Below are 27,555 nucleotides of genomic sequence, written 5' to 3' on the forward strand. Positions count from 1 at the left end.
TTGACTGTGACGTCATATGTTGCTTCCATCATGTGACTTTATCATGGAGGATATTTGTAAACCTCACACTGTACCAAAGGGAAGTGTCGCTACAGTTGTAGTTACGTTCTCAATATTGAGAAATGGCAATTGCAAAGCCATTATGTGTGCACTAATAGTGCCTTCACCTTTAAACTTGACTTACAAAATGCCATAAAAATCCCAAACAGAAAGAAATTACATGTGTGTCTGTCTGGGGGATATAAGAAAAGAACAAAAGCTTTTCGCAGATGTTCCATGTGTTAATTTGCTGCTGTACCTGTTACTCCAGTCACTGAAATACAGCATGAGGTGTCATTTGGAACGATTTGACAGAGAAGCAGATAAAACGCCATGCACAAATATGATTAATCATATAGCTAAATGTATTTAGTATGGATAGCATACTGACTTACAATGTGCCGCTATAGTACTGGATAATGTTTATGATACTGTACAACTCAACATATAGCTGATTCCCTTAGGCATGAGGGATAAGGATGTCAGGGGCATTTTGAAGTGATTGTTAAAGAGTTGAAAACGTGTTCAGTTCTGCCTCAGACCACTGTATGTGACCGCAGGAAAAGAAGAAACTGTGTTTACAGAAAAAAATGTCACTCAAATTCAAACTTTTCTGTTCATTATCAGGTAAGATCTGCCATCAGGTTCACTCGTCTGTGCAACATAAGTGATGGCAGAGATAAAGCTGTAGGAAACATTTTTGCAGATGTATGTGTTTGCTTACTGCAGATTACAAAGTGTTCCCTTGTTTGTGGCATTTCACAGATTTACAGATCATATCTCACACATCTCTGTGGGAACGAGAAGCTATCAGTGACACTGTATGACGTTTTACACATAACCATCAGGACGAGCTTAGCATGGAAACTGCCACCCCCAAACCGGTTGAGGCAAATAGGCACATGCCTGTAGTTTACGTACTATTTATGTATAACAATGTAGTTTGTACCAACCACAAAAGAGAAAAAAGAAAAAAAAAACGCAATGACCAACATGACACAGACTTAAAGTACATAAGGTGAACATAGAAAGACTCATTCACACATTGGCAACTGTTCAGTTGCTGGAGCAGTGACTAGTCCACTAGTGTGGAGTAAGTAAGATAAGCACGCACAATGCAGCAAAAGGCAATCCCCCGAATGACTGAGGCAGCTACAAAATACACTGGATGGTGATAATTAATTATACATAAGAACTGATAAATGATGAGAGACGGTGCCACCATGATGTTTGGGTACGATGGTTTTTCTGCAGACTGAACTGCTTGACTTAAATGCAATCAAACTGTTGTATATAGGCTGAACATATGGTATGAGTATTGCTTAACTGTAGGAATCATATCTATATGACTATGAAGATTGTTTACACCACAGACATTCAAAGGTAATCAAACAATGACAAGAAATCTGGTATGCAGTCCACACTCACACTTGCCAGCTACACAATCCATCCTTCACGCCTGGAGTTTCATACATAACATGTAATAATAACCTGTGGAAAAAGAAACGCTCTCTAATCATGTACTCAACTGAACTCACTCTTTTCTGGCTCCACTTAATGTTCTCTTCCTCATTAGACACGTTGTGGTTGATCACTCCAGACATCGGAGTCATGATGTCCAGTGGCGACAAGTTTATGAAACAAGAGCAGCAATGTGAAAGTTGCATGTCCCATCTGTGGTTTTCCTTCGCTGTCATTCCCAGATGAGCATCTGACAGGGAGGGTGAGCTGAGGACCTGACTGTGATTATCAGCAAGGGAAACTGTGTGTGTATGTGTGTGTGTGTGTGTGTGTGTGTGTGTGTGTGTGTGTGTGTGTGGTTGCTCTGCCGTATGTTTTTGACAAGTTGAGGTTTCTCCACCCGGTGGTAGGGGTCATCCTCACACTTCCCTCAACATACTCACTTCAGGATCTGGATCACAAATCATCTCCTCTTCCTCTCATAAATATTAATATAATACTTTATTACCCATTGCCCTTGACCCTTTATAACGCCAGGAACAAAATAAAACAGAAAAGCAAAATATCAAAAACATTGAGTAGGTCTGACAAATTGCAACATCACATATTAACTAGAATAAATCCCAAAGGAGCAGCAGAGGTTGTATAAATGTTGTGCTTCTTTAATTTCACTTTGTAAAGTCCTCCACCGTCCTGGTTGTGTTTGAGTTTAAACTTTGTTAAATTTAATATATATATGTATATATATATATATATATATATATATAGATAAATGTACACGTATAATCCGCACTGAGGTTCGTCTCTTGTGGCAAGCCCAGGGCAAGCAGAGAGGCTACCAGGAGCACCCTTCCTTTGTCCTCTGGCTCTGGCCCGTTCTCGCTTCATTATTCATTTGTTCATTCATTCATTTATTAGTTTTTCTCCATCTGTCTCTTTGTCGTGTAGAAGCTCCTACGGTCCCAAAGGTTGAGACAAAAGAGACCCAGTTTTTTTGAAAAAGAAGGATTTTCCAACTTCTCTCTCTCTTTCACTTTCTTCCTAGATTCCCCGTTCCCTTGTTTTATTCCCTCAGGTCTTCTGTCATCTTTGGTAGTGTGTCCGACACTTTGGTGTGTCTGGGGAATAGGGTGTAGGGGGAGTCGAGGATTGTGGGTCGAGGGAGTGGAGATACACAAGGTTGCGTGAAGAGGGTGATCGAAGGAGAGGGAAAGGTGACACAGTGGCACACTGACATGGATAACATGACTCTGATCAGATTAATAGAGCGACAAAGAAGAGGATGTGAAGTTAAACATCATTATGGTCACCTTAAATACAATATTAGCATCAGTAGGCTATACTGAGCGTGTGGGAAGAAAATGTTCAAAGAAACCAGAGGAGGAGAAGCCAGACAAACACTTTGTGTTGTCATTTATCTAAGCAAGAAGGATGAAACGAAGTATAGTTGAGGGCTGAAAGACAGTGAAGAGGACAGACAGGTGAGGAGATGGGTGAGTAGAGGAACAACGAGGGGAAGGAAGAGAAGGAAAAGAGTGCGAGTCAGGGCAGTGTCTGTCAGCACAGACGTGGTGGTGTGAGAAGTGCTCATCATCTGTACAGTAGCAACAAGAAGCAGGAAAGGCCAAAGGTCAGCCCGCTGGACAGCGACAGGAAGTGTGATCCTCCAATCAGAACTATGGAAAGGAAAAAGAAAACAAGTTTGACTTATTAGTTTTTACATGAAAACAATACATACATACAGAGTTTGTGCCATTTATTTAACATTTTCATTTATATTGACACAATGTGTTACCTATGGGCAGTTTAGAGTCCCCACTTAACCACAGACCACATAGGCACAGGGAGAACATGCAAACTCCACACAGACAGGCCCCAGGGTCAAACAGGGTCAAACAGGGTCAAACCTGTTCTAAAGCTTTAACCTTGACACGGCATTAACCACAAGCTGAGTAGATACATGTAAGTGAACATGTACATATTTATCTGCTTAAACCCGAGGCTGAGTGCAGAGCCATGTATGTGAAAAAAAGCCCTGATGTGGCATAAGATGCGTCATTTGAAGGAAACCAAACCATTTTACCAGCAGGGAGAGGGTTGTAGAAAAATTGAGCTTTTGTGATTTCAAGTGCAGAAAAGAGAGAGAAGACAGGAAAGGGTTGAGTGAAAAATGAAGGGTAGGGAGCAAGAGATAGACCAAAGAATGAGGGGGCGGATGACTAAACAAGAGAAGAAGAGATTTGCCGAGGAGATCCCAGATATTGTCATGACAGCTTTGAGAATTTAATGAGAAAAATAAGTTTCAATTGATGTCATCATCATTACAGGGATGTGTTGTTTTTCTTGTGTTTTCCTTCTGCAGGTAGTTATTGTTTATGTAGAGTTAGGAGATACAGTACACGGCCCCTGTGGTGTCATTTAATTGTTCAGTATCCTTTTACTGATTTAAACATGTGCTGGTGGGATGCACCCAGTGTTTTCTGTTTATTTTCTTTCATATGCTAATATTCTTCTTTTAAATACACCTAATAAGCTTTCCCTTAAACGCACCATTACATAAATACGGCCAAAAAGACGATCGATTTGATCTCATATCAGTTATCCATCCTCTCGACAGAAAATCAGTATTTATAATGAAGCTAAGATCTGTACACAGCAAACACACATATCCTACCCCTGCTCACTTCTTTGAATAACAGTTTAGTCTGGGCATATACATCAGGTTTGTGCGTGTGCGTGTGTGTGTGTGTGCGTGTATGATGTGGGTGGTTACGTGGATTTTATTGTACAGACTGCACACAGTTACTAAGTCGACTCACATAAATAAGTGTCCACGCCTGCTTCTTTGCGCTGCACTCGTGATTGAATCAATCAAAATATCTCTAACTCGTAATCTGTCACAAACATGTCACAGTCAATCATTTGTGGAGAATGGCAGGTCAACAGTCCCCTGTGTGTGTGCACGTAGTTAACCTGAAGTAAAGTTGTGTGTTGTAGCATATACTGCTAAGTATCTACTGAAAACACGGTGGGTGCATATGTTTCTATCCTGCACTGCCAATGGTAGTAAAACATCTATAATTGTATGAGGATAAACTTCCCCTTAGGTGTGGATTCAAATGAATTTTAGTCTAAAATGTGCTGATACTGTGTGAGATACTTTGCATCTTGCACTAAGCACAAACAAAGGTATATCTAAGTCTGCAATTTCCTTTATATTTGTCATACCTGGCATGAGATGAGTTTAATCCTTTTCTAATCCTCATTTTACCTTTTTTGCAGAAAATCTGTATTTAAGACAGACACATTTGTGTTTCTTGCAGTGGCAAACACTTTTCAATTGCCTGCCTGATAATTACCCATCTGTCTGCACTGTATGTCTGCCTGCACAAAACCTGCAGGACACATGCACACACACACACACACACACACACACACACACACACACACACAGCTTTGCTCTTCCTGTTTACACCTTCATCCATTATTCACTCCATCCACCACATATGTGCAAGATTGCACACATCCATTAATAACATTTATGTGCCTCTGTGTGTGTGTGTGTGTGTGTGTGTGTGTGTGTGTGTGTGTGTGTGTGTGTGTGTGTGTGTGTGTGTGTGTGTGTGTGTGTGTGTGTGTGTGTGTGTTGGCTGGCAGAGGGTAGCTTTTACTGTAGCAAAACTGCTGGTAGGTTTTAGTCTCATATTCTCTTTCTTGTTTCTTGGACCAATTTCTCTCCATCCTTGACTCTCTGTTATACAGACATACTCAGACACACTCACACCCACATATATGTTTGGTCACTGTCTGACTTTGACCTTTCTCTGCCTCTGTCTCCTCTCCACACCACATCCTTGAGGATATTTGAGTCTCTCTCCACACTTTTATATATGCTCCGATTCACTGTTTTTCTTTCCCAATCACACCTGACGCAAAGTGGACCGTCACAAACACTATTGGTAGATAACAAAGTAGTATTCTGGTATTTGTATCATCATATGCTTCCTCTCCATCCTCTTCATTTCTCTCTTAAAGAAGTAAATAACAGGAAAGACGACGAGCAATGCACAGAGGGATGCAGATGATGAAGTGTATATGGCTAATTTAACAGAGAACAGAAGGTAAAAGGAAAGGAGTCAGGATATAATGAATGTAGGTTGAGTGGAAGCAACGGGGCTGCAGCGTGGAAAGTTAAAGGAATAAAAAATGAGGGATATGTCAAGTAAATAAAATTATAGGTACGGATTAAGGGCCGATGATGATGATAAGGTTTCCAGCTCGCCTCCATGCCGGTACCCTGCGGAGTCCACTTGTCTGCATACAGCCCCCACACTGACAGCATTTTCTCTTTGAGCCATATTTCCACCCAAACACTAAACTGTTTAGAAAATGTCTGTTGTTGCTTTGTGTCTCCTCTGGAATTCTTTACTCTACTGCCCCTCAATTCATTTCTGCTGAAGTGAACAGACAGGTGATGGGGGAAGCACAATGATCAGATATGCTTCTTTGTGTTTCTCTGGGTGTTTATGTCTCTCTGCTCTTACCTGTCTTACCTGCACTGCCAACAGTGTTTTGTTCCTGCTTGCATTTCCCTAAGGTGATGGACACGTCATCGATGGCAATATCCCCCTCGAAACTCGGGCCTCGAATTCCTTCAAACACAATCTGTTGTAGAGTAGAGACAAAGACACGGCTGATGAATGATAATGTCTCAGATTCTTAGTAGAGCAAACGTCATAACCAGTGAGGAATCGTGCCTAAATAACATTCTTGCAGTAAATTGCTGTTTCCACAGCCTTTTTTTTTTTACATCTAAATAAAAATGTATGTGTGAGGATGCACAAAAAAGCTCCCACACTGATAAAATGAATGAATTAAAGTGCCCCGCATAAAAAAAGCAACATTATGTGAAAACATTAATGAAACACACAACAGAAAATGCAGTAGTAATATCCTTCAGTAATAAATGTTTAGAAATGTCTTCTTATCCCATAATCATTTGTGGACAGACAACAACAGAGCTAAATAGGAGAAAACTTTCCAGGCGACTTCCCCATTTTAGCCACCAGCCATCTGGTTTTGACTGACAGCCTAATTACTGTGGTGTACCGAGGCACCAAAAGCCCATCGCACCCAGATAATCAAAAACCAAGTGTATTCTGTCTGGAATATGAGAAGGGAACAAGCAACTAAACAAGGAAACTTTGTTGCTCCGAAATAACAAAAATGACTTTTACAATTGTCGATCTCTGACTGTAACTGTACACTGTTGCTTTGTAATGTTTAATTTTAAATGTGAAAGCGGTTGGTGTGTAGCGATATCTGAGTTTTCAATCCCACAGTAATAACAGCTTATTTGATATGTTGAGGTTTTCCATGCATAAATTGGTGCATAAGACATTTTACACTATATCTGCCACCCAACCCTTAAGCAAGACACTTAATCCTCAAGTTATCCCGACAGAACACAGAGAGAAACAGCTTTTACTGTGTGTTTGGAGGTTATGGTATATTCTGCCTGTACGATATGACTGTATATCTACAGATTAAAGTATGAGAGCAAGCAGGTGCAGGCATGGACGGATGGTAGATATGCATAACTAGCCTCACTTTAAAACCTCAGAGTATTTAACCCAAGAAACAGGCGGAGCAGGCCCGGCATTCATTTCTGTGTAAATGTATCAAGCCAGAGCAAAGGTAGCATCAATTAACCTGGCTCTGAGCCACTACAGAGAAAAAAGCCTGACTTGACTGTGCTTTTATTCTGGGTAAATGAAAGGTGGTAGTAAAAAACATGGTACCCACCTCTGACTGCAGAGGCATTCAATTACCTGTGTTTTAATCTGTGAGTGTTGTGCTGTAAGCTCTTAACAGCTATGTCAGCTTGAAGTATCAGACCGAAATTCATGAGGCAGATGCTCTTCATGGGCACAGAGAAAGAGCAGTGGGAGTGTGTCCGTGGGAAGTCACTCTCCCGGTTCAGCTCTGCAGTTTAATCATAAAAAGTCATGTCAAAGGTTTGAGCAGCCTCTGGCTCAATTAGCTGGCTCTTGATTAAGAATTTCTTGCCTTGGTTTAGAAGCGTATGAGCACACACTGCCACGTCCTAAGACCCTACATTTTCCCAGAATATTCTGGTAGTTTAAAGGATTCTCTTTCTGCTTCTCTCTATGATCTCACTCTCTCCTCTCCAAATAAAGAGCCCATTTAACTGCATTCGTAAACAGGAGGGAAACAAGAGCAGCACCACCTCTTTTCCACTTAGACCCCGGAATAAGAGATCATCATGGAACTAATAACTAATATAATTAGGAAAACCTGGAAGTTGATTGGATGAACAGCAGTGCAGCAGCAGCACAGGCTGGATGGGTTTGGCTGGACGGTTCGGTTGTGTGAAAGTAGTATGTGATTTGTTGGACTGAGTGTAGCTGTGAAGGAAATTCAGGGGTAATAGAGGGAAGAGGCTAATTGGCCAAAAGGCCGTGGTCATGTAATGTATAAACACCATGACGCTGTTTCGTCACTGCGTGGATGGTTAACATTTTATTTATGTGCTTTCTTCCTCGAGTCCTGTGCTCTATGTAAATTTGTGTCGCTAGTAGAAACAGCCTGGCAGGCTACAGGATCCCCACACGCCTCTCTCTGTACACCTGCAAGCATGAGACACCAGAATGTTGTATAATTAGAGATGATAAGGAAAATAATTGGGAGAAGGAAGCCCAGAGAAATGCTGGCCTTGACATTCAAACATGCAGAAGCACAGTACTAATAACTCCTCTTTTAGGCCACATAACAACACAATCACACAAAGCATAATAATTTCCTCAAACATATTAAAGAGAATGGCTCAACACAAACCAATACAATATCCTGCTCATCAATACAGGAAGGCAAAATAATGATTTTATGGGTTTATTTTTCTGGAAAGGCTCAGAGACAAAGCCCTGTGTCCTTTCACTCACTGCTCAGTGACAGATGAACCTGAAGCGTGAGTCACTTGAGCCAACAGTACCTCACACTTAAGCATCACTGCTGGGCTGGGCTGAGGGGACGTATATCTCAGAGTTTCTCAGCCTTGGGAGTGCCAAGGTTACTTGGTATATGATCATGCATCATTTCCTGGGTTGATATCGACTGTTCACATTTGTCAGATACGTTTTAAATAACAAAATTTTAAAAAGATCTGTATTATCCACCTGCGTGTTAAGTGTAGAGCTTTTCTGAAATGCTTGGACATCTCTTGAAGTGCTGGGGTCGTGACATTGTGGGATGTAAAAATAAGGTTACAGGCCACAGAAGCTGCTGCTTTAACTAATGAGCCTGATATTTAGCTTTGACATTTACTGAAAACTCAAAAAACATCCTTTTTCTTTTTGATAGAGAGACTAAAAAAATCTGTTTTTCAAAATTATATGCGCAATTCTTGTAATAGGAGTGTGTGTATGTGTGTGTGATAGACAGCTTGTGTGTGTGTGCATGAGTGCAGGATCAAAGGGTGTACTGTAAAGTGCCAGGTTAGACTTGTGAATCTGTCGTTTTGTTGAGCCTTGTAACCTTTAATGTTACCATTGATGTGCTGTCTACATACCAGAGGGGACACAGCCACGAGAGAGAGAGAGTAAAAGTGTGTGTGTGTGTGTGTGTGTGTGTGTGAGAGAGAGAGAGAGAGAGAGAGAGAGAGACATACAGAGACAGCTTTGAAATACCCGTGCAGAAGAGAGTCGCTGCAGTGTGAGGCACACAAATGTGGGTTGGCCTGGTTTCCAACAAGCCCCCCAGGTACCAAACATTGTGAGGAACACAGATGGCCCCTGGGTAATCCACAGAGGAGCGATTGGGGGACACAAATAATCTACTACAACATGTTACCTCTTTTTTTTTTGTTTTGTTTTGTTTTGTTTTCCATTGATTTAATGCGTACATGTAATTTCTGCTTTGTAACTTGGCCAATTCACTGATTTTTTTAGATGTTAGACAGGAATGTGATTAGCAAGCCTGGAGAATTGAGACAGATGGTGGTTCAATAGAACAATAAAAAAACATTAAGCAAGGGAAATCACCACAGATACTCACTGGCACTATAATAGTGGAAACACTTATATCTATGTGCATGGGAAACACAGACGAAACATTTTTTCCTGAAGATTGGACAGACCCAAATCAAGAGCAGAAAAACCTATAAAGTGGCCGTTCATGTTTTATGAATTTACAACTTGAATATACTGTTTGTACATAGACATCAGTATTATGACCACCAGGCAGTAAACAATTTAAATTCCAATGCTTCCTTATCAGTTGGCACTAGCCGTTTACAATTAAAGCCTTGTATTAATGGAAGCCACAGGCCGGACTGCAGCGTGTGTTACTCTCTCTCGTGGCTGTGTCTTGTTTTAGAAAGGCAGGAAGGGAAGCTGTTCTCAAAGACATCATTACTTTTTTTGGACCGAGCACAAAGAGAAGGGAAATGCAGAGACGAGTGGCAGCACCTCAAAGCCCTTCGGTGTATGCAGTCAGTGAGCTGTGCACAGGACTAGAAAGTTTGTGTTCTCCATGGACATGTTCTCAAGATGAAACAGATATGAAACAAGCAACAGTATGCAGTCACTCCTGTGCAACAGGGAACCTATTAACATTTACGCTTCAAAACCAGTCCTCCGGGAATTCAACTGAATTAGAAAATGTTGGTCAAAGAGTAAATTGGAGATAGCAGATAGTAGACACTATGAGGCTACTGCTGTTTATTTTTCTTGGGAATTTAGGTTAATGGTTTCTGCAGCTGCAGAAAGAAAAAGAAGCAACAGTAAACTGCAAACAACCAGCTACTGAACTCCATAGTCCCTTTACAATACTGGCTGATCCTGCTGCTTAGAGTTTAGAAAGGATCTGTGCCCAGTATGAATGTGTTATATGTATAGGACTGCACTGATTAAACACTACTGAAACCATGAAAGTCACATGTTAGCGGACCTTGATTCACAGCCCTTCTCCTCAAACCGGGTATTACCCAGTGCTGGTACAGGCCTTCAAGATGGAAATTCATGTTGATATTACTGATGTTTAACTTTCAGACAGTGAAAGTGAGACAAACTGAAGCTGCAGAGAGGCTGAAACTTAAAGAATTCCACCAATTTTACACAGAGAATAGCCCTAACGTTATTGTGCTTTAGCTAAAATCATAATTTTATGACTAAAATGAGTGTCTAACTGTACCTGCAGACCTGAATCCCATTAACAGTGACTACCAATGATTAATCTGTGACAGCAGTCTCATATGAAGAACTGACGTTAGCTACATGCATCTTTTTCAATTAGGCATAAATTATTCATTTTCAAAATCACTTGTGACAAATCATTATGCCACAGTTTGACTCATGCACACTGGATATTGTTTAGAAAACACAGCCACTGTCTGGGTACTGTTAATTTGCCACAGGCTGTCAGACTTTGCATCATATACTTAAAACAAAACAATGCCTGGCCCTTCCAGAAGCCAACAAACAGCAGTCATCTCTTTCTTCCAAAACATCCTTACGAAAAGTTTTAGATGCAGTGAGCCATAGCAATTGACAAAATAATCTTAATAGAGCTATTCTTTGTAATTTCAACTCAAGAAGATAGCAGCAAAACACAACAGCAACTATGTCAGGTAATTCCCATTGTCAACAACAGACAGCTCAATCATTATTATTGATTGTAAGTAAACTAGCAATCCTCAGAGACAGAGACACACAGGGGAAGAACTGAGAGGGAAGGGAGACAGGGCAGCTAAAGGAACAAGAGCAACAGAGGGGAACAACGGGGCAGGTATGAGGTAAGGTGAGAAATGAGGTTCACTTCATTAAATCAGGCCCATGAGGCGAGTGATACTTAGTAAGAAAGGAGAAATAGTGAGAGAAAGGAAGAGAGTAACGAAGTATGTTTACCTGCTGTGGCTGATGATCAAGGCCACATGGACTCTACATTATTTAACTCTATTAGTTATTAGTTAGTGTTTTTATGAGTGTGTGTGCATAACTAAATAGCTCAAACTGAAGAAACACCTGTTGTAAATGTTCTGAAATACTTGTGACACCAATGCAGAATGCCTATATAAATTATGCAGTCTAATAAAGACTCAGTAGGGTGTTTTATGAATATTCTTGATGATGTCCAGCAGATTGAATCAACTAGCAAAACTGGGTACAACTTGGTGTTAAATTATTTTTAGACATTTTCTCTCAGTACAGGAGTTCACATGGGTTAATGGTGGTGGTTATGGTTTACAGGTCTTAGATTTGGCACCTATAACATGTTTCACATGCAGATTCCAGTGATTAGCAAGTGAAGCATGTTTAACTTCAGTGTAATATGATTGAGAACAATTACATTACTTCATTGACTTTCCAGGGATACACACACACACACACACACACACACACACACACATGCACACACACGATGGACTGGACAAATGTGCATTCAGAAATGTAAGAGATAAGGATAACACTACATGTGTCCGTTTGATGGAATGTGCAAACGTATAGTAGACACATCAGAGTCCATGCATGCACGTGTAAGAAAGACCACACAAGGAAGATTGAGACAAGAGGAAAATATTCCTATAGAAAGCAGCCTTCAGTTGCCAGGGAGACAACCCCTCTCTTGTGTGCATCATTCTTTATTCATTCATTCATCATAGTCTACCTCACCTTTGCCCGAGTCACAGTACAAATGGTGGGATGAATATAAGAAGCATCAAGTGTTTTATCGATGACACAAACATACACTCCCTTTCTCTCTGAACCCCCACCCACTTTGTTCTGGTAAAATCCTGTAATTGAAATTTTATTCACTCTGGATTTTAATCTTTTTAGAACTAGCATTTTGTAATATTTTTAGACTAGTAAAACTTCTGGTGAAACTGAAGTTAATTGCATCATATGAACCAGTTTTTGGCAACACACGTGTGTTTACACATCAATATGATGAATAAGAGATACTTGGCTCCACACTGGATAGAATGTGACTTTATATGTCGGCCATTCTCTTATTTTACGGCAAAGTTATCACATTATCATTAATTCTGGCTTCCTCTAAAACAACTTGTTAATAGCATGGGAGAAAATGAAATGAGATCTGAGAAAAAGATGCCACTGAACAATGAGGATGGGCCAGAAGATGTGACATGGGTATCCACGCGTATACAACAACAAACGGTTGCCGTACTATGTGTGTGTTTGTGTGTGCATGCCTGAGGTTTGTCTAAGAGATTTGTTACATGCAAATACAATACAGTCCTAAAACATACAGTATGGCCACTGTTTCAGACTTAATTGTCCCTTTAATGGTGAAAGAAACATAGCGTTGCAGAGGCATAGTTAATGAAGAGCAAACGCAGCCCCCAGCTAAAGCCTCCAGCCCACATTCATCATGTATTCAATTTCCCTTGTGCACGTACAGAGAGTATCTGGAATCATTACAGCACAACTAGCAGGCATCCCTTGCTCATAAATAAGCCTGTTAATTGACCCGTCATAGCTAATTGCTGCAGGGGATAGGAGACTGGTGTGTACGTGTGTGCATGCATGTGTCGAACAGTGTTTATGCATGTGATTTGGTTTGCACATTTAAATAACATACAGAGGCAAATACATGGAGAAGCAATGTATGTGTGTGGGTGTATGAACAGTTGGAAAGTTGGAAGACTCTTTCTCAAGTCTGTTGATTCTAGAGCCATTAGTCATCAGCCTTCAGACGGGAAGGTGTGAAGCGGACTGAGGTAAGAATCGACCCACCTGGTCTACCTGCCCCAGCACTGGGCCAAAAGAAAGAGAAGCAGAAAGAAAGAGGAAAGCAAGCAGAAAGAAATCAAGACACACACAGGAGGATAAAGGCACGCAACATAAAACCATCTTTTTTTTTTTTTTTTGCTGTTGCTTTTTTCTCCCTGTGCTGGGTTGTAAACTTACATAGACACACACTTACAAACAGACACAGTGAGTGAGAAAGAGGAAGCATCACATCCAGTCAGAAAGGAGGACTGACTCATGTAGTTTACTCGGCCACATCCCAACAGAGAAGCGCTAACTGCAAGCGCAGCTGCCAAAGAGCCGAAGGGACCTCGATGTGTCAACAGACAGTGCTCAAACAGCCACTTCCTCTGTTATGTCTCCACACCATTTTCTTCCACTATTGACTAAATGTGTATTGCAAACTTTAAACTTCTGGTGAACTAAAACAGGAACAAACCACTACAGCTCAAATGACAAAAGGCTGGAGCTTGGTCAGGCTTTTGAATTTACCCTAACCCATGAATATAAACAAACCAACACTCCATAACCAATCATATGCTATGCTATGATCCTGATTTTGATATTAAACTGAGCATATTAGATATTAGTGTGTGTGTGTGTGTGTGTGTGTGTGTGTGTGTGTGTGTGTGTTCATCTTAACCCTGCATATCCCTTAGTGGCTGGGATCATTCTTCTCTGTCTCCAAAGATGCTGAAATAATTTCTTACTTACATAATCTGGACAGTAAATGAGTGACATGATACTAATCCAGTGTATCTGGTAAGTGCATCACTAAATCTACAAGTTGTTTTATTTTGTTGTTTTTGTTACAGTCGACGGTCATGACAGTGTGTGCACATACATGCTACATGTCCATGATATCAGGATCTTTCCAATTGGTGTGAAACCTCATTCTCCACCCTGAGATCAGCACATTCTTGATGAAGCCAGTAATCCTCTGGTTACGGTGTGGATACACTTCCTGCTGACGTTCAGCAGAAAATGAGCTGAATGTTCACCCAAAGGTCCTCATTTATCAATACTCTGCTTTGTCCGAAAATGTCAAAAAGCTGTACTCACATTTATTTAACAAATGAAAAATGCTCCCTCATTTCTCTAAAAGTTTGGGGTTAATTTATACTTTCATGCCCTTCATTAGTGCTACTTTCTACACAAATACGTGAGGCCTGATGAGTAAAAATGTGATAATATATTGATTTTAGTTGACAAACCCTCTCATTTCTTCCGCTCAGAGACTGCTGCACTGACACAGGAGCTGGTCAGAGCATTAACGGGGCAGATACTTGCATCTTTTTGCATCTAACCTGCTGCAGTGCTGCCGCTAAATTCACTGACTTACTGTCTGGAGCTTTTTGGAGATCTTCAAAAATTTAAGGATTGTTGAAACTCTTAATGCCTGAATGGCTCTAAAGAAATGAATTCAAACAACCGGTTGTAAAGAAGAGTAAACCAGAATCCACCAAACTATCGACCAAATCAAAAACATTTTCTTCTGTTAGATTTCTGACAGATTAAGCCTGTCACAGTGGGTGAAACCACACACACAGTTAATTCTGATTAAATACCTCGAGCATGTGAGCCCATATTGGATCAGCATCCATGTAAACAGTGAAGTTTAATCAGAATGTTCTCCGTTGGATTGAAGAAATATTTTCCGTAATTCTGCAGCATTTTGGAGAATTCCTGGTAAAAAAATTTGCCAGATTGAAATTTGAGTTTGAAGCCTAACTCATTGTGGAAGCGTTCCACTTGTGGAAAGACACAGCAGAGAAGGAATGGCTGCAGTAAAGGAAGCATCTCAGGGGTGACGGAGAAAAAGGAATACACTGAACATAAGAGCATATAATTCCACTTTATCCCCTTTCTTCTTCTCTGAACAAGACAAGGCAGACCTGAGAGTGCCGGCAACACTAAAGGCTGATTTCTATTCAGAGGTTGAGCTCTTTCAACATCCAGCAAACAGTACAGGGCACACTACATGTTTGTCTCTTAACAGATGACCAGGTTATACCCTTAGGTCACACTACGCTTCTGCATGCAGCACGTGTCAACTGCTTGGTGCAAAGCTGTGGGGGCAGAATAACCACTGTCTCTAAGAAAAACAAGATCCTAGGTTACATCCTCTGATGTTCTACATGGGGGCTGTGAAAACAGACATTTTCCTAAAACATAAACACTGCTGGATTTAATGTACAACTATGCTTTGTTTATTGCACCGTTGCCTATATGAGGAAGGAAAGCATCGACCATGTCTTTACCTGGAAGGGTCCACTGGGGCTGATGTCAAAAAATGCTTTCTTCCAGTCTGGCCCTTGGTGACCAGACTTCGTCCAAACCACTGAGTCCACGGAGGCAATGCTTCTCACTTTCAGGAGCACATTGAGAGTGCCTGTGAAAAATATGTACACATGCATTCCCACAGGTACGCACCCACACACACAGCCACACACAAACAGATTATTATACACTGTCAGGTAACTGTCAATGAGCAAACACTGAATACACAGTTATGTTAAGCTGGGGACACACTGTAGTGTTACTGACATACAAATGTAAAACACTCTAAACACAATCACCCACACATAACGGTTTATTTCCACCAAGATAGCCATGTGTTTTGGTCTTGTCAGTCCGATGCAGAGAACACCTGTGCTTGAAATTATTTTTAAATGCTGTTTTCTCGAGATCACAAGTTAATTGTTTCCCAATCTCAAGATAACGAAGCTCGTTTTCTCATGATAATGGGTAAGTTTATCTTGTGATCTTAAGAAAACAAAAGGCTGATTTTTCAAGATAACAAGATAATTTATCACAGGAAAATGAATTTTGTTTTCTTGAGATTACAAGATAATTATCTACACACACCTGATTTCAGCCTTCAAGATGATTCTCAGGAAAAAGCCAGAACTGAACATTAAATCAAGGCCTTAATGTGCAGTTTTTTTCCTGTAATTACATCATTAAAGCAGACAATGTTTTATTGTAGGCAAAGATCAGAAATTGACCATAAGTCGTTTAGTTAATTTGTACAGTTTTCCATCTTCCTTCTTATTCTGGGGCTTTTTGCACTCATTTTGCAGCCACTTCTTTGACTTTCTAAAGGTTTTCTAAAGGTTAACAGTCCCTCCACGGTCTCTGGCCCTCTGACCTCTTGGGCGCCTGGGCAGTGCACCCGTTCAGTAATCCATCTATGTTATAACATAGTTATAACTATCCTGTGATATCAAGAAAAGAGAAGTCACTTTGTCATGATCAATTATCTCATTGTCTCGGGAAATCGGCCTTTTATTTTCTTGAAATAATGAAATAATCAACTTGTGATCTTGAGACGCTGCCATTCTCAGCTTCTATATAACCTATGGAATGACTAAATAAATACAGTGGGCACAATAAACAACAGACTGTGATCTGACTGTGTATAGTCAGCTGAGATGAGCCAACCCTGACTGTAAGTGGCCAAACAATCCCGATGTGCCCCTTTACTAACCACAAGATGAATGATAGATCCCACAGTATATACAAAAAAAAACCATAATAATTATTTAATTTACCATCCCAGGAGAGAAGGAAGACAATTGATTGGAACTGTTGTCTTATCCCAATGAAACTACTCCATGTTTTACAGCCCAATTTACAAGGTGCTGGCTCTGAATGACTGTCACTGGCATCAAGTCACCCAGTGTCACTGGATGTCTATTGTAGCTGCTGTTTGTTTGTCAGTGTTAAAGAAATGTTAAAGAAGGAACTACAAACGTAGCTACAAAACTTTTGTGTTTGAGCATCACATACTCTAAATTACCCTTTATTTACACAGGCAAGACATGGCTTTGTCATGGGCTCATCTGATTCACAGAGGAAGTGAAAATAAATGCATTGCATTGTATCGTGTAGGAAGGAAGACACAGTCAAACAGAGGAGAGGGACTGGAGAAATTTAGCAAAAAAAAAAAAAAAAAAAAACATAAACTTGATTTGACCAGATTGATTGGTTTCTTTTCATCTACAATATACACTTTGCTGCCACATAATGTTTGGTTTAAATCTTTAAAAAACCTTTCTAACAATGGAAGTTAAAAAAAAAATCAACTGTCCTGAATCGAGGAAACACAAACTGAAGAGAGTGACACCATTCAAGACGTGGAGAACTGATCCAAATAGTCTCCCTCTCCTTCTCGAGTCTCTAAGGTGTGAGAGAATCATTCATCCTCTTAACGATCCACAGCCAGCTGCTTATTGGAACATTAACCAACCACCAGTCTCTTAAACAAATAAGCAGGAAGATAACACAGTATCTCTGCATTATATACACCATAAATGTGCGGCTGCATCTGCACATGTATGATAATTGTACTGTGTTTACATTTTAGAACGATGACGTCTGGATATTAAAATACAACCCTGGTAACTTGACTCAAAGCCAATACATTTAGTGCCTCCTGGAACTAATTTCCTTTGTTTTCCTTTCTGTTTGGTCGTGTTGTCTGGACTGAAGCATGTTTCTGTCTGTGCTGACCGAACTGACTGACTCACCAACTGACTGACAGTGTGTGTCTGTATTTGCTTGTGATTTGTTTGCAGCTTATTGTTGATTTGACAGTGTCACAACAACCAGCAGAACCTGCAGAACGTCTCTGTGTCTGGCCCAGAGACACTTTTCCCACTTCAGTCTGTTTTTGTTTATATGGCCTGTTAATCATGGTTAATAGGAGCTGTAGACAGGCAGATGTTTTTACCTTTGAACAAAGCCTGGCTAGTTGTAATGCAAAGATATACTGAATATACATATTGTACTTGAGTGGTACTGATCTGCTCATCTAACTCTCCACATTACACAATGTTGCATGCGACTATTCTACACAATAAATTTCAAAGGACAAAGGTGGCACAGTAGTTACATAATGAAGATAAACTGGCTAATTTTGGTGCAGCCCATTTTCACCTCCAAAGCCCACACTCCATGTTACTAAGCCTCATTTTCTCCTTCCTCACCGAGGTCCTCATCACCACCTACACACACACGCAGCCAACAGAGGAAAGAGGACTCTGATAAGCGGTCTATTGATTGGACTAAGGTAAAGCGGAGTGTGTTGGTGAGAGTGTCAGAGAGGCAGAGGAGACACAGCTCTATCAGGGCTACTTGTCTGCAGAATCATGAGTGGGAAAGACAGCAGAGATACAGAGCCACACACACTGAACCCAGACAAGACTTTCCTATATCTGTGCTGTACTTTAGGTGTAGGTCCATATTGGTTTGCTCCTCCCTTTGTCCTTCACCTCTGTCTAAATACGGTTCAAGCCCTGCATGTGTCTCTGCTGCTGTTTAGCCAAAGCTGTGCTGAGAAAAGGGACAAATCTAGCAAACCTAAATCTGTTTTTAATCAGACCTTTCTATACAGCACACTGGTCATAATGTTCTCCTTGAAATGAGAATCTAAATCTAAAGGGCTAGAGGCAGACACACAACAAAGTCCTGCCAAGACAGAAGTCTATATTACCAAAAGAGAAATATCACTGCAGTATGTTAAATGCCATGTGAAAACAGCTAATGTATCATATAGGCACCGCTTTTTTTTATTGCACACGGACCTGTAAGCATTCATACAGAAAACATTTAAAGTCTTATTTAATAAAGCAAAAAAAAAGAGAACATTTTTAACATTACCCCAAACTTTGTCTTCCATCACTCTGAAGTGAAAATAATCCAGTGCTTCCAAATAAACTTGCCAGTGGCCCTGCAAACCTGAGCCAGTCTAAAATACTACCTGATGCCAAACAAAACTAATTAAATGTTGTTTTTTGTTGCTGCAATCTAGCCCAAAGAGAAACACATTAAAGTAAACAACAAGACACATCACATGGAGGGGTCCTATTTCAAACCTCAAATCCAAAGCAGTCGATGCCCATTATTACTTTCTTTCTTCATCTTAAAAAAGAAACTTTCCTCTGCAGGATTACAAAACAGCAAACACATAGAGTATCTGTGGGTCAATAAAGGCTAACTCTTCTACTGCATTTCTAAAAACTGCTCTGTGTCAAAGTACCCATATGCTTTTTACTTACACAGCCTTCGAAACACTCTGCAGTACTTTGACACTATACAATCGAGTACATTAAAACTAGTTACAGTACTTAAATATAAAGCACCTCTTCTTGCATCCTACTCCTGAACATTAACCAGTTAATGGCCTCTCCTGCAGCTCTGTTCCATCCTCTTTGCCTCACCTTACCCTCTGCCTCCTCAAACACGTTTGCTCGCTCTTCCTTTTTCTTAGTCCTTTTTTTTTTTATCTCTTTCCACTTTCACTGTCTTCATTAACCCTCTACCTATTTTCCAAGGCTGACCTTCATCCTCCCCTCACTTTTCTGGTCTCTCCTCTTCTCTCACTGACCCCCTCCGTCTCATACTCATCGTGTCTCTTTTTGTCATTAAAAGTCACACAGTGTCTCCCTGGCAGGAGTGTGAGCTCCGCCAAGGTTAAGGCAATTAAAATGAAAACAGATTGGAACAGACTGGGAGAACTAGAGAGCAAATTGAGGGGAGGGCTTGTAACAGAGCTGGGCCTAACAGGTAACAGATTGTAAGCAAGTGCTGTGTGACTGATGTAGCATTGCTTTGTCTCATTGCATTGCTGCAAAACAAGAGCTGGACAAGCTGCACAGTACAAGTGTTCAGGTAGATGTATTAAAGATTAGTAGTTTTTGTAATATGTAATATGGGCAGACACATCTGTTGAGAAACTCACTGCACTGGTTTTACAGCCATTACATGGTTTTCTTTTGTGCAGAGAAGGCAGGAAAGTGGAAACTACAGTCTAAGTATGGATAAGAAAACCAAAACAATTAGGTAAAAGCCGCTAAAGGTTGCATGGACTTTTGGCCTTGAGGTGAGATGGTAATATTTAACTCTCTAATGTGTTTATTTCAGAACATGGATGAGGTGCTTCTCTTCAGTCGGTGCTGCAATAAACTGCAGGGAAAATTCAACCTCAATATGCTGACGTCTCTGCAACCGGACTTCCTCATCGGTAGGCTCAGAGCTGCAGCTACACCTATGGCACCACCACACGGAGCACAGGGCTGTGTGCTCAGTCACTCCCAGTCACACTGCAGAAATATGAATGTACTGTCCATCCAGTTACAACTGCTTCACTGAGTTTGGAGATGACACAGCAGTGTTGTGGCCTGGCCAGCCAGAATAACGTGTTTCCTGTTCTATATAAAGACTTAGTCTGGAATCTCTTTGTTTGAGTTCGATTTCCAGGGGGCGACTAATGGACGCAGAACAAACCAGTCAAAGAAAACAAAGGACATGATGTGTGAAGGCAGAGTAAATGACTAGCGAATGACTGTTGTTGTTGTATCACCTGTTCTGTGCATATTTTTGAACAGCGTAAACAGTTGTAGAAAGATTTGCCGACTTGGGACTGGCATCGAGAAACAATATGAACAAGTCAGTACATATGTCCAAGTTTGTATAAATCTGGTTGGATGACTGGAGCGTAAAGTCTCCCCCATAGCAGATAAATGGCTGTGATTGGCCCGGCTCTTTTGAGGCCGGAGGAAAAGACTCTCTATGGCAGGGGGTCCAGACCCACATTCTTTTGCTAAGAAAGCGAGTGGGTCTGGCTGGCCAGGCTATAGCAGTGTTGGGCCTCAGCAGCAATAAAACAGTCTTTCACAGAAATGAGGGGAAAGCAAGAGATGTGAATCGCAGACTTCAGGAAGATGCAGCTGACACCACCGACCATTGTTGGCACCGTTATAGAGGATCAACAGCACAAAGTGTAGTACAACATTGTATAGTAGTTGCACTTATTTTGTGTAGCTATTAATTATTTTTGAATTCATACTTATTTCTGTTCTACGCTGCACTGTAGTCCCTGAGAAAAGTCTGAACATGTGCCTGATGTTCTAGCAAAGAAAGTGAGAAAAGCAAATAAAACTAGAACAAACGTTCAGAGCAATGAATGACAATAAAATCGTGAACTTGTAGTGATTGACTGAACTTTTCTGTTTAAAATCCTTCAATCTGATGCCTTATCTCTTTTTCCACAGTTCCTGTACATATATACAGTGGGTACGGAAAGTATTCAGACCCCTTTAAATTTTTCACTCTTTGTGTCATTGCAGCCATTTGCCAAAATCAAAAAAGTTCATTTTATTTCTCATTAATGTACACTCAGCACCCCATCTTGACAGAAAAAAACAGGAATGTAGAAATTTTTGCAAATTTATTAAAAAAGAAAAACTGAAATATCACATGGTCATAAGTATTCAGACCCTTTGCAGTGACACTCATATTTAACTCACATGCTGTCCATTTCTTCTGATCCTCCTTGAGATGGTTCTGCTCCTTCATTGGAGTCCAGCTGTGTTTAATTAAACTGATTGGACTTGATTAGGAAAGGCACACACCTGTCTATATAAGACCTTACAGCTCACAGTGCATGTCAGAGCAAATGAGAATCATGAGGTCGAAGGAACTGCCCAAGGAGCACAGAGACAGAATTATGGCAAGGCACAGATCTGACCAAGGTTACAAAAGAATTTCTGCAGCACTCAAGGTTCCTAAGAGCACAGTGGCCTCCATAATGCTCAATGGAAAAAGTTTGGGATGACCAGAACTCTTCCTAGACCTGGCCGTCTAGCCAAACTGAGCAGTCGTGGGAGAAGAGCCTTGGTGAGAGAGGTAAAGAAGATCCCAAAGATCACTGTGGCTGAGCTCCAGAGATGCTGTAGGGAGATGGGAGAAAGTTCCACAAAGTCAACTATCACTGCAGGCCTCCACCAGTTCGGGCTTTATGGCAGAGTGGCCCGACGGAAGCCTCTCCTCAGTGCAAGACACATGAAAGCCTGCATAGAGTTTGCCAAAAACCACATGAAGGACTCCCAGACTATGAGAAATAAGATTCTTTGGTCTGATGAGATCAAGATTGAACTTTTTGGCGTTAATTCTAAGCGGTATGTGTGGAGAAAACCAGGCACTGCTCATCACCTGCCCAATACAATCTCTACAGTGAAACATGGTGGTGGGAGCATCATGTTATGGGGGTGTTTTTCAGCTGCAGGGACAGGACGACTGGTTGCAATTGAAGGAAAGATGAATGAGGCCAAGTACAGAGATATCCTGGAAGAAAACCTCTTCGAGTGCTCAGGACCTCAGACTGGGCCGAAGGTTCACCTTTCAACAGGACAGTGACCCTAAGCACACAGCTAAAATAACAAAGGAGTGGCTTCAGAACAACTCTGTGACCGTTCTTGACTGGCCCAGCCAGAGCCCTGACCTAAACCCAATTGAGCATCTCTGGAGAGACCTGAAAATGGCTGTCCACCAACGTTCACCATCCAACCTGACAGAACTGGAGAGGATCTGCGAGGAAGAATGGCAGAGGATCCCCAAATCCAGGTGTGAAAAACGTATTGCATCATTCCCAAGAAGACTCATGGCTGTACTAGCTCAAAAGGGTGCTTCTACTCAATACGGAGCACAGGGTCTGAATACTTATGACCATGTGATATTTCAGTTTTTCTTTTTTAATAAATTTGCAAAAATTTCTACATTTCTGTTTTTTTCTGTCAAGATGGGGTGCTGAGTGTACATTAATGAGAAATAAAATGAACTTTTTTGATTTTGGCAAATGGCAGCAATGACACAAAGAGTGAAAAATTTAAAGGGGTCTGAATACTTTCCGTACCCACTGTATGTATTACATAACCAGTACACACAAACATCTGCCCTTCTCGTGCAGGTAAGGTCAGAAGGGGAGCAAATGTCACACTGAAGTCTCTATCTTTGGACTTTGGACTATGGTCATATTAATCACCACTGTGTGTGTGTGTGTGTTGTCGGTGTGCCCTCCCATGTATTTGCAAATTTTAGCATATGTGTGTTGTATGAATCCATGCTTGCATGTATGTCTGTGTGCAGAGTGTGTGCAGGTGTGTAGGCTACAAGATGTATGCATTGTAGTTGTGCGACAGAGCATATTATGATGAACAGCTCCCGCAAATGACTGATTGTGTCTTGCCATAGCCATAAATCACACACCCTCACACTGCCTCCTTCCAAACACACACAAATGTACACACTGAGGCACAAATAACCCCCAACCCCCATCACCGCAAAATCACACACACACACACACACACACACAGACGGTATGATGTTGTGTCTGACGTGCTTTACAAGCAGAGGTCATGCAGAGAGGTCAGCTTTTCACAGCAGTTCAGCACCAGGAAAACCCTGATACTGTCAACGTAATCTCAGCTGTATCAGTGGGTGTCAATCTCTTTCTGGGGACGCTCCCATGTTAGGAGACATTGTGTGTGTACGTTTATGAGAATTATTCTTCTACTCACCAATGTGTTTGCCCTTCATGTGGTAATAGAAGGAGACACAGTATGGGACTCTGCTGGAGCCCTTGGGGGCCCTGACGGAGGTCACATTAAAAAGTGGAGACACCAGACGAGCCTTGTCTCCTGGAACACGTGGCCGTGACGCCTCAATGTACATGTAGTAACCTGAAACCAACAAATGACACTTAATTGTCTAGATTTGCAAATGTAGTACAATGAATAAAACGTTATTTTTGTCTGTTTTCCTAAATTTCAAATCATTTTCCCATTTTGCAGTAAACGACAGCGTCTCTGCACTGGTACCTGGACAACTAAACGTCTAAGTAAACGATTCCCCGGTTTCCTCACCCTCCTTTGTTCCACTGCGATCCGTCTCAGGGCCGGTATTAGCCGATCGCTTGGGATTCTGCGTCAGGTGATTCTGTCGCGTCCAGTCAAAAACATCACTACGGTCTTGAGAGAAACCGCAGATGCGTTCATCCTCAAAACCACACACATGATCTGGGATGTGTGTATACGATTGTGGAGACAAAACAGGAGAGAGGAGAAAAACACATTTGATTAGTGACATTTCATGCAGGTGACCTCACAACCTACAGGTGACATACTGTAAACTACTTTTTTTTTTTTTTCTTATCCACTTTTCCCAGGAAAATGAATGGCAACAATATAGCTGTATAATGATCTCTGCAATATCCACTTCAAATGTGAAATCAGACAGCCAGGCAATTACTGGAAAAGTGATAGGCACAATGTAGGAGGCAGGGTATAGTGTGAAACTGAAAATGGATTTCACATATTATGCATATTCTTCCTACACACAGAACATTTTAAAGGCAACTGCGATCAGAACAAGCTGTAATTAAAGTCCACAAAAACACTTATCACAAACTTGTACTGTTTCAAGACACAAGCTGACAAAACAAGGTATGCACCTGGGAGGTATAAGACATAAAACACAGCGAAACACAATAAAGGAGAATCTAGTTAACCTACTGAACCATGTTTTACACTATCACCTGCTGTTTAGCCTTTAATCATTGAGTGTTTTAGACGTGATTTGTTAAACTGCCTAATTTCTCGGTGCAGCATTCATCCAACTCTGATATGCATCTAGAGTTTCTTGATGTTTCAGGCTGAGAAAAACAAAACAAAAAAAAAAAAAAGAAGAAAACTGCTACTTCTTCTAATAATGAATAAAAGAAGAGGGAACATTCTTGTTGAGTGCTAAGGTTCCAATTCTGTAAGTGTGGAGAGAATAATAGGTTGTATTTATGCATGAGAGCTGTAGAGAAGGTATAGTAATTGCTTCTTAAGATGCATTTATGAGTAACCGAGTACGAGTTGAACATATGAGTCTAATGACATATGAAGTGTTGTGGAGAATGTTTTTTCTAAGTTATCTTGGATGTGAGACTCAGCTCTACAGTTTGGGAGTGAGGGTGTGGATGTTGAAAGGTTTCTAGTTTTAATCTTCTGTGATCACTTCAAACCGTCTCTTGTCCATTCATAAGTTTTAGAGTCACATTTGGGCCTCTTGAAATTGACGTATAAACCATGAAGGGAAATCTGAATCAGATATTTTGAAAAAGACCTTCAGTTTGATCATCACAGACAAAGGGGTCACCTTCATTAGTCCATCTGGAGGGCTCCCATCATCGGAGACTCACTAAACAAGTGGAAATCAAAGGAAGCCAGTGAAACAGCAACTGTCTAAAATAATCCAAGCTGACAGATTCGGTGAAAGCTTCCTCGGACACACATAAACACAGTCCGGTGCAGATGTGTATTGCTCCCTGCGACAATGGCTTCTGTGTGCCTCTTTGTTTCAGGGAGCTAATCTATTACTATTCACACCCAGCTCCGCTACATACGCTCCTTTCAATTTGCACTGTTGTTCTCGCAGTCTGTTCCAATCTGCTGTTGTTTTAATTGCCTCACCCTGGCGGAGCCAACTGCCACTCCTGCCAGAAAAATGCTGCATGTCTCTTAATGAAGAAAACAGACAAGATGCAATTGACTGAGAAAGAGAGAGGGATGGCAAGAGAGAGGAAGAGTGGCAGGAGGAGGCAGTGCAAAACAGTGAGACATGGACGGAGGGTAGGAGTCAGATAAAGAAGGGGCACGTTCAAGGTGATAGTTTTAACATCACTTTATCCAATGTGTTTGTACTATTAACAAATTTTCACAGCCTTTTACCAATGACATCACCTTGAACACGTCCTCACAATCACTGCCACACAAAGATGCTGTGGTCCTGCTTCCAGCCATCGGTTGCTTTCTCACATCCTACTGTTACCCTCCCAAGCAACACGATTTAATAAAGGCCAAAACAGGGTCAGGGTAAACTTTGCCTTGACAAACTTGTGCTGACATTGCTTGCAGCACACAAGCTAAATTAGCTTTCATCACAATTCAACATGCCTTCCTAACTTCACCACCATGTCATCAATCAGGTCACAACAACAAGCTCCAGACTGTGAAATGTCGAAGAGCTGAGGATGGTGGTTAAGTCTTACCTGAAGGTCTGGGGTAGGTATAGGCTGTAAGAAAATTATAAGAATATTAGTTACAAGTCAGATATGCACAAGCCATATGTTATTCTGTGGTCGATTCTGTAATCTAATTGGATAATCTAATCTGGTATTTAAATGAATGTGAAAGCTAATGACCTACGGCAACGATGTTTGATAAAGATGTTTCTTACGTTCTGAATACTGGATGATTCGACTGACGTAGTCCCCAGTGCTGTAGGTGGTGATGGGGGCCAGTCGGACCTCGTAAGACAGTGGGATCCTCAGGTCTGGGATGATGTGGGATATCAGCACTCCACTCTCTGGCTCCTTACCCTTCAGGTCTATCTGCTTCGACAGCAGGATCTGCTTGTTCTAGATTGATTCAGGAGAAGATCCAGACATAAGATGTGGATTTACAAATAAACTCAAGTTATCAGTTGGAAAAGACAAAAACAGACAAACACATGCAGCGCACTGTGATCATTACATAATGTAGGAAATCTGATTGACAGGCAGAAACATTAAGAAACCCACTTGGAAGTGTCTGTACTGTCTGGCATCACAACATCCTCAGCCTCATCTCTACCAGTCTTTGTTGATACATTATGGTCTGATTTTATGACTTTTACCAATCAGATGTCAGCCAAAGCTCCAGATCATCTCCCATCTGGAGGCTTTTCACTGTATTATTAGTTCCTTCTCCATAATTTTATGTAAGCAGCCAAACTCAGGGTTAAAGATCTGCTCCTATTTTTCCTGGCAAACACAGCATCTTCTCAAATGTGATTAAAGCACGTGACCTGTGCCCTACAGATATTTGCTATATAAACTATAACAATTTATTCAAGAAATCACTATATCATCATCACATTGTTTTGCTTTTCATATCTATGCATGCTTCCTCACATTTCCAATTAAGGTCAATGAAATTAGGCACGGGCAAACAGCCAGTGCTGGGCACATAGCCAACGAACACACCTCAGGACTTGGACTGTACATATCTTGGAGAGTTTAATCGCTTCTCTTTTATCCAAAGCAAAGTAAACCGACTGTCAGAAGAATGATGTGCTATTATCTTTTCATCTCTATCCATCTCTCACTAAATGCTTTGAAAGCAGGAGAGGCTACGTTACATCAGTCTTCTTCAGTTCTGTTCCCATAAAAACATGTGGGTCCATTATCAGGATTTTCATCACCACTGCCACAGCATGGACTCAATTTTATTACCTTAGTAGAAATCAAGACCGATTCTTTGAGATCTCCCTGCTCAGTTATTTATGATAATTCATTCTATAGATCTATAATAAATCTATAAACAACCTGACATTTGTTGAATTTGTGCATTACAAGAATAAAAGTGAACAAATGAAAATTGTTATGATGTTAATCCAG

General features: G+C 40.9%; 1 protein-coding gene across 3 annotated transcripts in view; it reads right to left on the reverse strand.

Annotated features, from left to right (window-relative positions):
* Positions 1-1,150: 1,150 nt before the first annotated feature.
* Positions 1,151-27,555, reverse strand: part of mdga1 (MAM domain containing glycosylphosphatidylinositol anchor 1) — a 151,947-nt gene continuing 125,542 nt past the window's right edge. For 2 of the 3 annotated variants that reach the window (XM_026291687.1, XM_026291689.1), the window contains 7 exons: positions 26,355-26,535; positions 26,167-26,190; positions 23,996-24,148; positions 23,651-23,812; positions 15,551-15,681; positions 6,045-6,165; positions 1,151-3,176 (listed from right to left, as the gene is read on the reverse strand). In XM_026291687.1, the coding sequence (XP_026147472.1) occupies positions 3,091-3,176; positions 6,045-6,165; positions 15,551-15,681; positions 23,651-23,812; positions 23,996-24,148; positions 26,167-26,190; positions 26,355-26,535 (858 nt within the window). In that variant the 3' untranslated portion in view covers positions 1,151-3,090. The remainder of the gene's footprint in view (positions 3,177-6,044; positions 6,166-15,550; positions 15,682-23,650; positions 23,813-23,995; positions 24,149-26,166; positions 26,191-26,354; positions 26,536-27,555) is intronic. The other variant, XM_026291688.1, reaches the window with a different exon arrangement.

This window comes from Mastacembelus armatus, unplaced genomic scaffold (genome assembly GCF_900324485.2).
Source record: "Mastacembelus armatus unplaced genomic scaffold, fMasArm1.2, whole genome shotgun sequence".
In the NCBI taxonomy this organism is placed as follows: Eukaryota; Metazoa; Chordata; class Actinopteri; order Synbranchiformes; family Mastacembelidae; genus Mastacembelus; species Mastacembelus armatus.